Raw genomic sequence first — 14,683 nt, forward strand, 5'->3', positions numbered from 1 at the left:
GTCAAACGATCGATATCAAGTGAACCAATCTGATACATCCCTTTCCTTTTAAAGTTTATATAAGGAAAGAACTCTTTCCTGTTTTTCTTTGCATCCTTTTTCCAAAATTTCTTAGTTTTTATGAGAAGCCTAGTAACTTCCAAGATTAATTCCTTGAATGCTTCCCATTTAGAATTTTCTGTTGGTAACATCATAAGTTGGTCCCAATGTATAGAATATAAAAAATCTCTGAGATCACTGTAGTCATCTTTACGAAAGCAAAAGCCCTTCTCCTTTACCCCTGATGGTAGTTAAATCTTTAAGTAAATCCCACATCATTACACTGTTATCACTGCCACCTACTGGTTCCTTTATCACCAAATTCTTAATGTGTTAATAATCACTGCTGATAATCAGATGAAGAGTATTATTCTCTCTGGTTGCTTCTCGAACATGCTGCTGTAGAAAATCACATCCAATAAATCCACTAAAGCCTTGCTACTGTGCGAGTGGCCAAACCACAAATTCCAGTCAATATCTGGGAAGTTAAATTTTCCCATTAATAAGACATTCTGATTTACTGGCCCATTCTATTTCTCTGTGTAATTGTTCATGATACTCATCAGAGTCATTATGCCTATAACAAACTCCTACCCTCATTTTTGTTTTCCCAGTGCTTAGGTGATGCCAAACTGACTCAACATTGCACTGCTCATCTATGTCAGCTGGATGCACTTCCTTAGATTTTGTGTTTCTTAACTAACAGCATAACCCCTCCTCCCTTCTATCTATCCTGTCTATCCTTTCAGTACACATTGTACTCCCCAAATTCCAATTCTGCATTCCTTATATCTGCATGACACCATGTCTCTGATATCCCAACAATATCTGCCTTGGATGTCTTGGCTATTTATTTACTATAGATTTATTTATTTATTTACTATATTCCAGGCATTGTTGTACATTCAAGTATACGTGCACCTGTTCTTACTGTTAGTTACTCTAACACAGCCCATGTATTTACTTGTTTCATGTCTCCGAGTAGTTCCTGAAATCCCCAGCAACTTGCTTTTCAGGCTGCTGCTCATAATTAATTAGAGAAATAATTTTTGATTAACTTTTATAATTTAAAATAGTTGCAGTGTTATTCCTATTAACTATTGTAATATAACTATTGTGACAAAAACTAGACGTGCCAAGGAAGCACGACTCAGAAATAAGGATGGCATTACTTAGGAAATGGCTGTAGGTTCCCAAAGAACCATGGCTGGTGGTATACAGTGTGAATTGTTTTTAACAAGTTATGATAATGCTGCTGCTGCTGCTGAAGAGGCCAAGAAAGTTGCATTTAAACAAGGCATGTACTGAAAATGAAGAGGTAAAATTTAAATTGGTGAAATGTTGGTACTTTTAGCAGATACGTTTTTTGTTATTTATAATTTTTACCTGTTCACATTTTTCCTTTCCTTTCCTTTCCTTATTTTTTATTTATTTTTTTTTTCATAAGACATTGCAGATTAGCAAACTAAGTTTATTAAATTATTATTAATATATATATATTTTTTTAATATAGGCACTTCATTATTGTGAAGTTATCTCTTCTTCAATTCAGAAATATTCAGGAGTATTTTCCTTTGATTTGGTGAATCAAATATATGAGGTATGTTAAAATATTAGTTAACAGTAGGTAATCTCAAAAAAAAATTCTTTTGTAACCCAAAAACAATTTTTTTTCTCCCTTATTGGATAAACTTAAGCTGTTATTTTTTTATTTTCATCAACTGATAAACGTCTGTTATATTAGCATAGCAATGGCCACATGGTGCTAGGAAGCCTATGGCTTATGCTGCACCAGCCAAAAAAAAAAAAAAAATATATATATATATATATATATATATATATATATAATAAAAAAATAATAAATAAATAAAATAAAATAAAATAATTTATAATAAATATAAAATAATAATAGTAAGAAGAAAATTAAAAATAAAAAAATAATTAATGAGAGAAAAGGAAATAGCAGTAGTGGTAGCAGTAGAGGCATGTGATGCCAAAAGCAAGCTTATGTAGTGTCAAAAAAAAAAAAAAAAAACAATTTCACAAATCCATTTCCCCTAAAAGTTTGTCCAGTTCCTCATTGAATTTATTTAAGCTATCAACTCACACGACAGATGGAAGTTTGTTCCAGCAATCAACCTGCGGCTAAAGGCAAATTTCCGCCCATATATTCTACAACTGTCTTTCCTCAGTTTGATTCTGTGTCCCCCTCAGGCCAGTAATCTGAGCAAGCGGAAGAATCCCATCTGAATTGAGTGTGCTTAACCCATTCAAGGCCTTATACACCGCAATCAGATCACCTCATAGGTGCCTAGTCTCCAGCTGCTGCAATTCAGAATATAAGCCTTTCTTGGTAAGAGGGCCCCTTCATTCCCTTGCCAATTTTGTTTCCCTTCTCTGTACTCGCTCAAGCAAATCTCCATCCTTCTTAAAATGAGGCCTGTATGCAGTACTAAAGGCATGGCCTAACCATTGCCTTATACAATCTCAGGTCTTTTTCATTTTCTAGCACCCTACATGTAGTATCACACAGTTGGTACATTTCTCTGGGGTTACTTCTACTCATATGCAGCACTTTGCATTTGACAATGCTAAACTTCAGTTGCTACTTCTCAGCTCATCTTCCCAACCTTTCTAGATCCTACTTGATGAGTTAATGTTAACTCATTGCCATCCAGCAGCATGCCTGCTGTTACTTCATAAAATTCCATTTGCAGATGTTGCAGAGGCATTCAGCAGGTGTCTTTTTTTTTTTTTTAATGAAAACCCCAAACATGTAGAGGTAATAGAACCTATAGTACTGTGCATAGGTTGATGGTTGAGATTAGACTTGAATTTCTGTAGGTTGTATTTCAGGAAATATCAGGAAATATTTATGTATGTTGTATCAGGAAATATGTATGAAGGGAGGTTGTTCCAGATAACAGAAGTTGGAGGAATAAATGAGTAAGAAGAAAAGTTGGTTCTGTAAGTTTGAAGTTGGATAGTAAATGGATGTTGACTGATTGTGGCACTTGTTTGGACTGGTGTGAATGAGAGATCGGGAATTATAGAAGCAAATTCGGAACAGTGCTCATGGAAGTATCTATAGAAAAGGCATTCAGCAGAAACAGAACGTTTGTGAAACAGAGTGGAGAGACTGTTAGAGATAGGTCATAAATTAACCTAACTGCCCTCCTTTGAATGGAATCTAGAAGCCTGATAAAGGTTTTAGGGGGGCACCACCCCAGATGTGGGAACAATATTCCATGGTGGGGTGGATTTGTGATTTGTACAGAAAGCAGCTGTTTGGAAGAAAATTAACACCAATACAAAACCCAATTTTTTCGATGAAAAGGAAGCAATGTTTGTGATATGCTTATGCCAAGACAGATTAAGTCAGAGTAATTCCTAATAAAGATGTGATCTTCTCTAGAAATCTGTGTGTCATCAAAAATAAGCACAGGAGCAGAAGAAGAAACCTTTTTGTGAAATATAAGACAGGACCGAGTTTTAGAAAGATTTAAATCAACCAAGTTATTTTTGTTTCACTGGAGATAAGCATTTAGGGAGTTCTTAAGTGAATATTTGAGAAGTTGTAGTTGTTTATGCAGGGCATGGTTTCTCAAACTGGAGGGTGGAATGCAATGTGCTGTGATCAGCAAAACTTTAGATAGGATTTCTAGTCACTGGGAGAAGATCATTAATATACAAGAGGAAAAGAGTGGGAGATAGAACTTAACCTTTGAGAACACCCACATTAGTGGATAAGTTAAAAGACACAGAGCCATCTACCATCACCCACAGTGAGCAGTCATAGAGAAAATCGGATGCCCAATTACGAAAAACATTTGGTGCACTATAATATGTAAGCTTATTTAGGAGACCGCTCTTTATGGCAAACATGGTCAAGAGCAATTGTTTGAGTTTTGCCAAACTTTCCCATTGAATTTATCCATAGATGGGAAACATAAGCCAGTATATCGCTAGTGAATTGACACTGACAGAATCCATATTGGTGATCATTGATCAGATGGAAGGTTTCTAGACAGTTTAAGAGTTGTGGATTAATAGATTTCTCCATTACTTTAGAAACAGTAGAAGTAAGTGGTAAAAGTAATGGGTTGATAATTGGATGGAAGGGATTTGTCCCCCCTTTTTAGGAACTTGATGGAAGGGATTTGTTCCCCCTTTTTTAGGAACTGACTGGATATGAGCAAATTTCAAAGCAGAAGGGAAAACACCGATGGAATAAGAAAGTGAAAAAAAGCATTACAGAACAAGAGTAAGCTCAGAAGCATAGGTTTTGAGAACAAGTGGAGAAATACCATCAAGACTGGACACTTTCTTGGTATCAAGACTGATTGAAATTCTTATGATGGAATACTACATGACATTGAATGGAGTGTACTGGAAATGGTAAGAGGTGGTTTACCAAGGTCATCAATACACAAGTTAGAAGTAAAGTAGGATGCTGGCAGGTTCAGCTTTATTTTTGGCTGAGGTGACAGTAGAACCATCCGGTTTTGACAGAGGTGGGAAATAGAGATGGGCAATAGCTGCGACTAATAGCTTTGGCAAGAGAGTAGAATGCTGAACTGCCATTTGCACACAAAGAAAGTTTTCTACTCTTAACCTGTTCAAAATCAAGTTTTGACTGATTAATTACTGCTTTACAATTGTTACAAGCTTTCATGTAGGCTGAAAATGAACCTGGAGATTGAATGTAAGCCAATTGTGATTTGCAACATTCTTATCTTTAACAGTCATGTTTCAGATAAAGGTGGAGTGTGGAATAAAGGATTTTGCCACTACAATAATTTTTCACTGACACATTCAATGTTTGCACATTCTGAGCAAACATTGACATCAGATTTGAAACAGTAATCTGGCCAAGGAAAAGAAGAAAAGAAATCTTGCAGATCATCCCATATTGTATTCTTGTAATGCCAAACAACAGGAGATTGAGAATGGCCACGAGAGAAAAGCTCCACTGGAGAAGACATCTTCACCAAGGAGTGATCTGAGGTGCCTAGAGGACCACTCATCTCAACTGTGTACTTAGAAGGACTGTTCGTTAGGAAAAGATTGAGTTGGCTGCGTGGTTTTTTCCTTGTAATAGTTTGTAAATTTAATTTTTATAATATTATAAATATAATATTTTTAAAGGTTACTTTCTGTGATATTTAGTAATTTAACAATGGCTGTGACATGATCCACCTTGAACACTTTGTCAAAGGGTATCATGACTCATACAGAAATAGCCAATGGCAATTTCTGTATGTACTCAAAGTATGTATTTCTGTATGTACTCAAAGGTCGACCTAATGGATAATCATAAATCACCTGGCAATTCTTTTCTTTGTCACCGTTGTACAGAGTATACCGATCTAAAGTTAAAATTTGGCACATTGCTAGAAAAATTTGAGTCACTGAAAAAAGGGTGCTTGCCCTTGAGAATAATGTAACTGGGAGCTCATCAGTTACTCAAGTCTCTAGTAATGCAAGTATTAAGACTCTAGTACACAAAGTGATGCATTGTCAGGGAAATAGGAAATGTTTTTCGTAATAAGAACAGGTGGACCAGAACCAGGATATGTCTGCCAGGAGCAACAATTAATGATCAACAACAGATTATCAGATTTTAAGGGGGGTAGAGAGAATATTATTATTATTCATGTGGAGACTAATGATATTAAGCACACAATCTGACAATTCGTTACACAAAATGGGACCATGCTGAAGAATTAGTATTAGCATTAGTAGAGGCATATGATGCAAGAAAGCAAGCTTATGCAGCATCAGCCAAAAAAAAAAAAACTTCCATTTCACCCCTCTGTTTGTTCGAAATACTTGTCCAGCTGAGCCTTAAATTTATTTAGGCTATCAACTTCCACAAGGGATGGAAGTCTGTTCCACCAACCAACTACCCGCTGGCTAAAGGCAAATTTCCACACATCTATCCTACATCTGTCTTTCCTCAATCTGAATTTATGCCCTCTCAGGTGATTATTCTGAGCAAGAGGAAGAATCCCATCAGCATTGAGCATGCTCAAACCATTCAAGGCTTTATACACCTCAATCAGATCACCTCACAGGTGCCTAATAAAGCCTAGTCTCCAGACACTGTAATTTGCAAAATTTAAGCCTTTCTTCGTAAGAGCAACCCTTTGTTCCATTCACTAATCTTGTTGTCCTTCTCTGTACTCGTTCCAACAGCTCTACATCCTTTTTAAAATGAGGCCTCCAGACCTGTATACAGTACTCAAGGTGTGTCCTGACCATTGCCTTATATAAGGGGATAATCACCTCATTATTTATCCCCAGGGTCTCACATCTGCTGAGTATGAGAAATGACTATACTAGAGGTCCAGATAACGTTCCTGGCTTATTTTGGATATCGGCATTTTTCTCTTTCTTGGTGATTCCCTTCTATTTCTGACTCTCTCTCTCTCTCTCTCTCTCTCTCTCTCTCTCTCTCTCTCTCTCTCTCTCTCTCTCTCTCTCTCTCTCTCTCTCTCTCTCAGGGATAACTCAGAATTTTTTTTTTTTTTTTTGTTTGGCTGGTGCAGCAAAAGGCTCAGGCTTCCTTGCACCATATGGCTAATAATAATTATCCCTGCTAGAAAAATTCCTGTATATCATCGACAAGACACCATAAGCTACTCTTGCTGCCCATCTACACTGCTCAGAGAACTTCATATCTGCCTGCACAATTACCCCCAGGCCCTTTCCATTCTCCACCACTGTCAGTGTAGTACCACAGAGTTGATATGTTGCTCTGGGGTTGCTGTTTTCCATATGTAGTACTTTACATTTGTCAATGTTAAACTTCATTTGCCACCTCTCAGCCCATCTGCTCAACCTTTCCAGAACCTGTTGCAACAGCATAGCGTCAGCAGTGTCCTTAACAACCCTGCCAACCTTTGTATTGTCTGCAAACTTGGCCATTAAACTTGATATACCATCATCAATATCATTTATAAATACAGAAAACAATAATGGACCCAACACTGAACCCTGAAGGACTCCACTAATAACATTAGTCCACGATGAGCAGTGTCTATTGATTACCACACTGTCTTATCCCCCTCAACCACCCCTTTATCCATAGCAGCAATTTGCCTCCAGTGCCACACTGCTCCAATTTGTGCAGCAGTCTTCCATGTGCAACAGTATCAAAAGCCTTTCTGTGATCCAAATATATAATATTAAAGTTATTCCCTGCATCCAGTTCTTTTGTGACTGCATCATAGTATCCAATCAAATTGGTCAGGCAAGACTTTCCCTTAACAAAACCATGCTGTGTCCGAGCTATAACTGAAGTCTTGTCTAGATGATCCAGGAAAGCGCTTCTTTAACCAGTGCCTCCATTAATTTTCCTGGAACAGAAGTTAAACACACAGTTCTATAATTACTTGTCCTCCTTTGATCCTCCTTTGTGAATTGGGGTCACGTTTGCACATCTCCAGTCTATGGGTACCTCCCCGAGTCCAAGGAAACTCTCATAATTATGGCTAAGGGTTTGCTTACTTCCTTTGCTGCCTGCTTTAATATAACTGGATAGATCCCATCCACCCCAAGTGCCTTTCTTGTTTATCTTCAACAATTTCTCCTTCACTTTACACTCAGTTATTACAAGACTATCTAGCTTACTGCCAGAGTTTACTTCGCCTCTAGCATTCCCCTTCCTGAATAACTCCTCATATGTGAATGTAGATGGAAAATACTCGTTTAGTTTGTTAGCCCTCTGAGCAGGATCCTCAACACTTGAACCATCAATATCCAGTGGACCAATCTGATTCATTCCTTTCCTTCTAGAGTTTACATGGGTAAAGAACTCTTTGCTGTTTTTCTTTGCATCCTTTGCCAAGGATTACTCATAATCTGCCTTTGCCTGCCTAACCTCCTTTGTAACTTGGTTACAGATCAACTTATATCTATCATAGGCTTCTGTGTCACGTGTTAATTTATATGTATCCCATGCATTTTTCTTCTCTGCCATATGTCTCATTATTTCATCTGACATCCATTTAGGCCTAAACCTTGAACAATATTTCTTAGTTGGTATGTAAAGCCTAGTAGGTTCCAAGATAAGTTCTTTGAATGCTTCCCATTTTGAATTTGCTGTTGGTAACATCATCAGTTGGTCCCACTGTATGGAATTTAAATACAGTCTCAGACGATCATAGTCTCCTTTACAAAAGCAAAAACCCTTCCCTTTACCCTTGATGGTAGTTACCTCTTTGAGTAAATCCCACTTCAACACACTGTGATCATTACCATCTAGTGGTTCCTTTATCTGCAGATTCTTAATGCATGAAGAATCACTACTGATAATCAAATCAAGAGTATTACTCCCTCTAGTTTCCTCCTGAACATGCTAATGTAGAAAAAGGCGCCTCCGTAGCCAGGTGGGAAGGAGCAGCAGTGCGTAGCACACGCTTCTTGATTAGACCGGGGTTCGAGCCCGTCACCACCAAATACGGAGGATGCGGAAAGGTCAGGGAATGACCACCGCATATTCCGGAGCAATATGGCCTTAGTTGCTAATGCTCCTAAAAATCAAATAACCAACCAACCAACAGCTAATGTAGAAAACAATCATCTAATAAATCCCCAAAAGCCTTGCTAGTGTGTGAGTGACCAACTCACAAATTCCAGTCAGTATCTGGGAAATTAAAATCCCCCATTATAAGACTGTCTGATTTACTTGCCCACCCTATTTCCCTGTACAGTTTCCTATTATACTCATCAGAGTCATTAGGCCTATAGCACACTCCTACTCTCAATTTTGATCTCCCAATGCTTATGTCACACCAAACTGACTCGACACTGTACTGTCCAGCGATGTCGATTGGCTTCACTTCCTTGGATTTTGTGTGTTTCTTAACTAATAGCATAACCCCTCCTCTCTTCCTATCCTGTCTATCCTTTCTGTACACATTGTACTCCCCAAATTCCAGTTCTGCATTCCTTATATCTGTGTGACACCACATCTCTGAAATCCCAACAATATCTGCCTTTGATGTTTTGTGCAATACCTCAAATTCATCAAATTTATTTACCAAACTCCTAGCATTGGTGTACACGCAAGTATACATGTACCTGTTCTTATTCTTAGCTACCCTAACACAACCCATGTGTTTACTTGTACCACAATGACTCCCAGCAGTCTCTGAAATATCCTGCATCTTGTTTTCCAGGCTGCTGCTCATTCCAATAGAAGCAGTGCAAGAATCACTTTCACCTTTGCCTGTGGCTACTGTTAATCTATTAGTCCTTGTATCCCCCGAAGCTAACAGTTTTCCAACCCACCTAACACTTCCTCGATAGCATCAGCAAATATTCTTGCACCCTTTCTATTTAAGTGTATCCCATCCCTGTAGAAGCAGTCTCTCCTGTTAGCAAGTACAGACCAGGCTGAAAAAAATTCTACCCTTTGAGCCTTGCACAATCTTTCCAGGGCCGAATTGATCGACAAGGCTCTCATCATATACTCCCTCCTATCGTATCTGGGCAGAATTGCAGACACCTCCAAATTCAACCCTAATTCACAGCTTTTTTTCAACACTAATGCTTAATATCATTAGTGCCAACATGTACAACTAGATCACCTTTTGTGCCCTTAAAAGATGATATCCGCTCTACAACGTCAACAACCTTTGCCACTGGCAGACATACCCCAGTCCGGTTCCACGTATCCTTTTTACAAAGCATGTTACCTGTTTCCCTGATAATAGAGTCACCAACAACTACCAGTTCCTGTGGGACCATTGCATTCTGCCTTGGGGGTTTGCCGCTGTGTTTTGTGATGACCAAGTGCAAGCTCTGGCATTGATGTGGGCAGCAGAGAGCTTGATGGGCCCTCAATTTAGATTCTTCGTGGGCATCCACCCTGTCCTTCAAGCTCTCATATAAGCCCATAACAATGCTGAGTTGTCGCAGCGAGTTATGTCAGAATGTCTGTGTCTAATGATATTGGAGAAATTAACGTTTGCATATACCTCAAGAGTTCTTGTTTGTTACTGCAAGAGATCATATTAGCAAGATGTTCTGAGGGCAGAAATCTTTCAAATGAGCAGGTAGCTAATGTATGGAAAGATAGCTTAAATAATTTTAAGGGATGTGTCAGGGATGTGTCAATTAAGGGATGTGTCAATTAACTGTATAAAAAAACAAGTCTTTATTGTTTATACAGTAATGTCAGAAGTGTCTTCAATAAAATGAGTGAATTTGAACTGCTGCTTAGGACAAGTAACGCTGACATAATAGGGCTTATGGAAACTTGGTGCCACCCTGAAATAGTGGATGATGAGTTTCAATATGGTATAGACAATGTATTTAGGAAGGATAAGGCAGGTAGATGGGGGTGATGGGGTCATGCTTCTTATCAAAAGCAGCCTGAGAACAATGAAAGCTTTCCTGGATTCAGAAGTTTTGCATGCTCGTATAGAATATGTATGGTGTGAGATAGTTGGTATTAAAGGTATAATGAGAGTGGAAGTAATCTACAAGCCAGGTAATTATGAAAGCCTCTACATGCAAATGCAATGGGCAAGTAAACGTGAATGTGTTATTATGGGTAATTTTAATTTGCTTCTAATTGATTGGAGCAAATGGGAAGGAAACCCTACATGGGGGACAAAATTTTTAAATCAAATAGATGATTGTTATTTGCATCAACGTGTGAGGGAAACTACTAGGGAAAAGAATATTCTAGACCTGATCACCCAGGAACCAGTAGCAGGAAGTTATACAGTGGACAATGAAGAGAGAGAGAGAGAGAGAGAGAGATAGATAGATAGCAGTAGTTAAAGGCAAAGGAATGGGTTGTAATTTCAGGAAAGGAAATTACAATGGCTTAATGTGCTACATGGCCTCTATTAACTGGCAGATATCTCACAGAGAGCGAATACAATTGAATTATTGTATTCCTTTAAAACATGAATCACAGAAGCCTTGAAGGCATATATACCATTAAAAAAAAATACTCAATGAGGTGGATTCCAAGTTGGATGAATAATGAAGTTGCCAGATTACTTGAGCAGAAAAAATACAGCATTTAAAAGTAAAAAAAGACTAGTAAAAAGTACTGAAACCTATAACAGCTACAAATTGGTCTGTAATAATGCCACAGAAAAGGTTAGGCTGGCAAAGACAGATTATAAGAAATAGCTGGCAAAGAGAGCAAAGTGTGGGAGATAGGGAATTCTTCACATATATAAATGCAAAGGAGGACAGACCAAATCGGACCCTTATGTAATGGATGTGGGATAGTATTAGATACCGCAATCTGATGTTGCAGATGAACTAAACAGTTACTTTGCATCGATATTTATAGAAGAAAACCCCTTTGTGTCAATGAGAAATTATGGTAGTGAAGTTGAAAAATATGTAATTAATTATATTGAAATTTCACCTGATATTTAATGAAAAAACTGTGGAGCCTACAGGCGAATAAGGCTCCTGGGGTTTGTGGCATAATTTTAAGGGAGACAGCAAGCGAGTGCATTGAACTATTAAGGCTAATTATGAGAGATCACGGGACTCAGGAGAGATTCCATTGGATTGGAAAAATTCCAGTGTATCGCTAATATATAAAGGCGGTTCTAAGTGTAGTGGGAAATTACCGAATGGTCATTCTAACTTCAGTAGTAGAGAAAGTCATGGGGGGCAGTGATCGAGGATGGAATTCAGGATCATTTTGATAGAAATGGAATTTTGAAGGATACGCAGCATGTTATAATGGAAAAATCATGTTTAACAAATCTGGTTAGCTGTTTTGACAGGCCCGCTTATGAGCTGGATTTAGGGAATAATTTCAGCATTGTTATTTAGATTCCATCAAAGCATTTGACTCAGTCCCACATGAGCAGTTACTTTATAAGCTGGAACAGGTTGGAATCACAGGGAAAATCCTTAGATGGATAGCAGGATGGCTTTAGGGCAGGGGACAGAGTTATGATAAATAGTTATTCTTCAGATTGGGTTAATGTAAGAAGTGGGGTTCTCCAAGCATCAGTATTGGGACCACTATTGTTTTTAATTTTCTTAAATGACATCGATGAAAGGATAGAAAGATTGATGTCTAAATTTGCAGATGATGTAAAGATCGGTAGAGTAATTAATGATCACTACCAAGCACAGCTTTTTCGGAGTGACCTAGACAGACTTCAGGAATGATCAGAAAAGTGGTGCTATGCTTTAATTCAGCAAAATGCAAGGTCTTACACTTGGGAAACAGCAAACCCAAAATAACTTATACACTTAGTGGAGTTGAACTAAAGTCAGTAGTGTTAGAAAGGGACTTGGGAGTTACAATACGGTCAGACGTGAAGTTCTCTGATCATAGACATGTTGCAAGGATGGCCCATGGTGTCCTATCGATAATTTATTGTACATTTGCTAGTAGAGAGACATCATAATGCAGCATAAGCTTTAGGCTTCTTTGCACCATATGGCCTTTACTAATACTATTGCACTGGTTGACGAGAATCATCAATCACCTGGCATTGCCTGGTGACACAGAGGGGCAGCAATCCTCTATGCCAGGGGTGGGCAACTTTTTTCGTCAGCGGGCCGAATGAAATTTTCGTATCATGATGCGGACCTTGATATTTTCGCATCATGATGCGGGCCGGAATAGATTGAACGATTTAATAAAAAAAATCAGAACCTAAAAAATGTTATATTACTTGAATTACCAAATTATTAATGTATTTTTAAAAAAAATATCTGAATATCCAATTATCATTGAAAATGCGGCATTCGGCATCAATTTTTCTTTTTTTTTTAATTGACTCATTTTATGGGCTATAAATTATATTAAATTAAAAATTGTAATAATTAGAAAAGGCACAAAATATCTCGCACCAATATTATTTTTTTCAATAAGAAGTCAAACCCAAAGGAACTTCGTTCGATCGATGCTACAATAATAATTAGGAAATAACTCTTTGACGCTGCGTAGAATCACTTGGTTACTGTTGTACTGGCCGCGATTCCCGATTGAACCGAATTAAGCCGAACGTTTACAGCGAGTGTAGTCAGGTATGGATTTTCTATATTTATGCATTTACCAAGGGGGCCGGATTCAACATCGTCGCGGGCCGACTGTTGCCCACCCCTGCTCTGTGCGGTGTGGATGGCACACTTCTTCCCCTGCTTATGTTGGTTCTGGGTGGTCACCTCCAGTTGACTAGGTACTGTATATCAAGACTTGTTGCACCTTCATGATGGTGCAATCCTCTGATTGCACCATCATGAAGGTGCAATCAGAGGATTTGGTTGTCATAGAACGACAAGACTATGCCAAAATTCAGTCCACTTTACTTATGTCACCTGCATATCAGTTCCATCAGCATTTTAGACTCCCAGGGAGCAATCTATTTGAGAGAATGTCTGTGACAGCCTGAAGGACCAAATTTATTAACTAGTCTTATCTAGCTACAGTGTTATCAGAATTAGCCATGAATTCCAAATCAAAAAAGTTCTACCAATTTCTGAAATTTTTGATTTGGAATTCATCTTTGTTAGATATAAATAATGATATTATTTTATATCGAAATGTTTTGCGTTAGATATAAATAATGATATTATTTTATATCGAAATGTTTTGCAAAGGTAAACAGCTTTGACAAAGATAAACATTGCTTCAAACTGCAATTTTAATATGGCAATTTCAGTAATTCCAAAAACGGAACTTGCTTATTTTTAGTTTATAGGCAATTTTACCTTGCACTTTAATTTATTAACTCACAGGGATACACTCATAAATTTGCAGTCCTTAGACAACTTATGCAATTTAGTCATGCATTGGACCTACAGAGGGAACCCAGTCAAAAATTTCAATCAAATAATTTTATATTACTGGAATAAGTTACCTACCTGGGTGGTTGCCTCTAATTGAATGTAAATTTTTACATTCATTTGATGTCCATTTTTATTTAAAAAATTATATAATGGCTGTGGCATGTATTATGTTCTAATGAAACTATTTACAAGTGAACTTATCAGTTTCAAAGATAATGTAATTTATTCCATCAGAACCTGAGCCGTATGTTATCACTGGCCCCCTGCAATATTATTAGCCCTAAAAACAATTTTGTAACTTCCCTAGGCATAAATTTGGCTCTTCATGGAAGTTCAGAAATAAATAATTTAAAGATAAAATTTTGGGTAGCAAATTTTTTTTTTTGTTTTTGAGCTTATCTGTCGGGAGTTGATGGAATTAATGCTGGACTGCAAAGGATTGACATGCTCTTATTTTAAATCTGAGAAACGCTTCTACAAATTTAAATAAAATAACATAACTTACCTTTTAAGCTGTAAAATTGATTTATTTTATTTATAAAATTGGTTTTATAAAATTATAAACATTTTATGTAACATTTTCTAAAATTATAAAATGTTGCATGCATTTATTTCGAAAATTGCTTATTTTGAAAATAAATTCATGCTAAATCCATAAGTTGGAATTCATGTTTTTTAGAAAATTGTGTGGATAACTAATAATATAATAAATATGACCATCATTTAAAATTAAGTACTAATATAAATGGAAATCTAAAAAAAAAAAAAAAAAAATTTGCATCCTATTAGTCTATTTTGAATACAAATAAATTTTTTTCTTGAAATTCCATATACAGTATTGGAAATATCT

General features: G+C 37.2%; 1 protein-coding gene across 2 annotated transcripts in view; it reads left to right on the forward strand.

Annotated features, from left to right (window-relative positions):
• Sec16 (endoplasmic reticulum export factor secretory 16) overlaps positions 1–14,683 on the forward strand; it is a 592,575-nt gene that overhangs the window by 327,267 nt on the left and 250,625 nt on the right. For both annotated transcript variants that reach the window (XM_090389538.1, XM_090389539.1), the window contains exon 23: positions 1,553–1,639. In XM_090389538.1, coding sequence (XP_090245664.1) covers positions 1,553–1,639 — 87 coding nt within the window. The remainder of the gene's footprint in view (positions 1–1,552; positions 1,640–14,683) is intronic.

Source organism: Mastigoproctus giganteus, chromosome 2 (genome assembly GCF_048544385.1).
Source record: "Mastigoproctus giganteus isolate SK-2022 chromosome 2, ASM4854438v1, whole genome shotgun sequence".
Lineage (NCBI taxonomy): Eukaryota > Metazoa > Arthropoda > Arachnida > Uropygi > Thelyphonidae > Mastigoproctus > Mastigoproctus giganteus.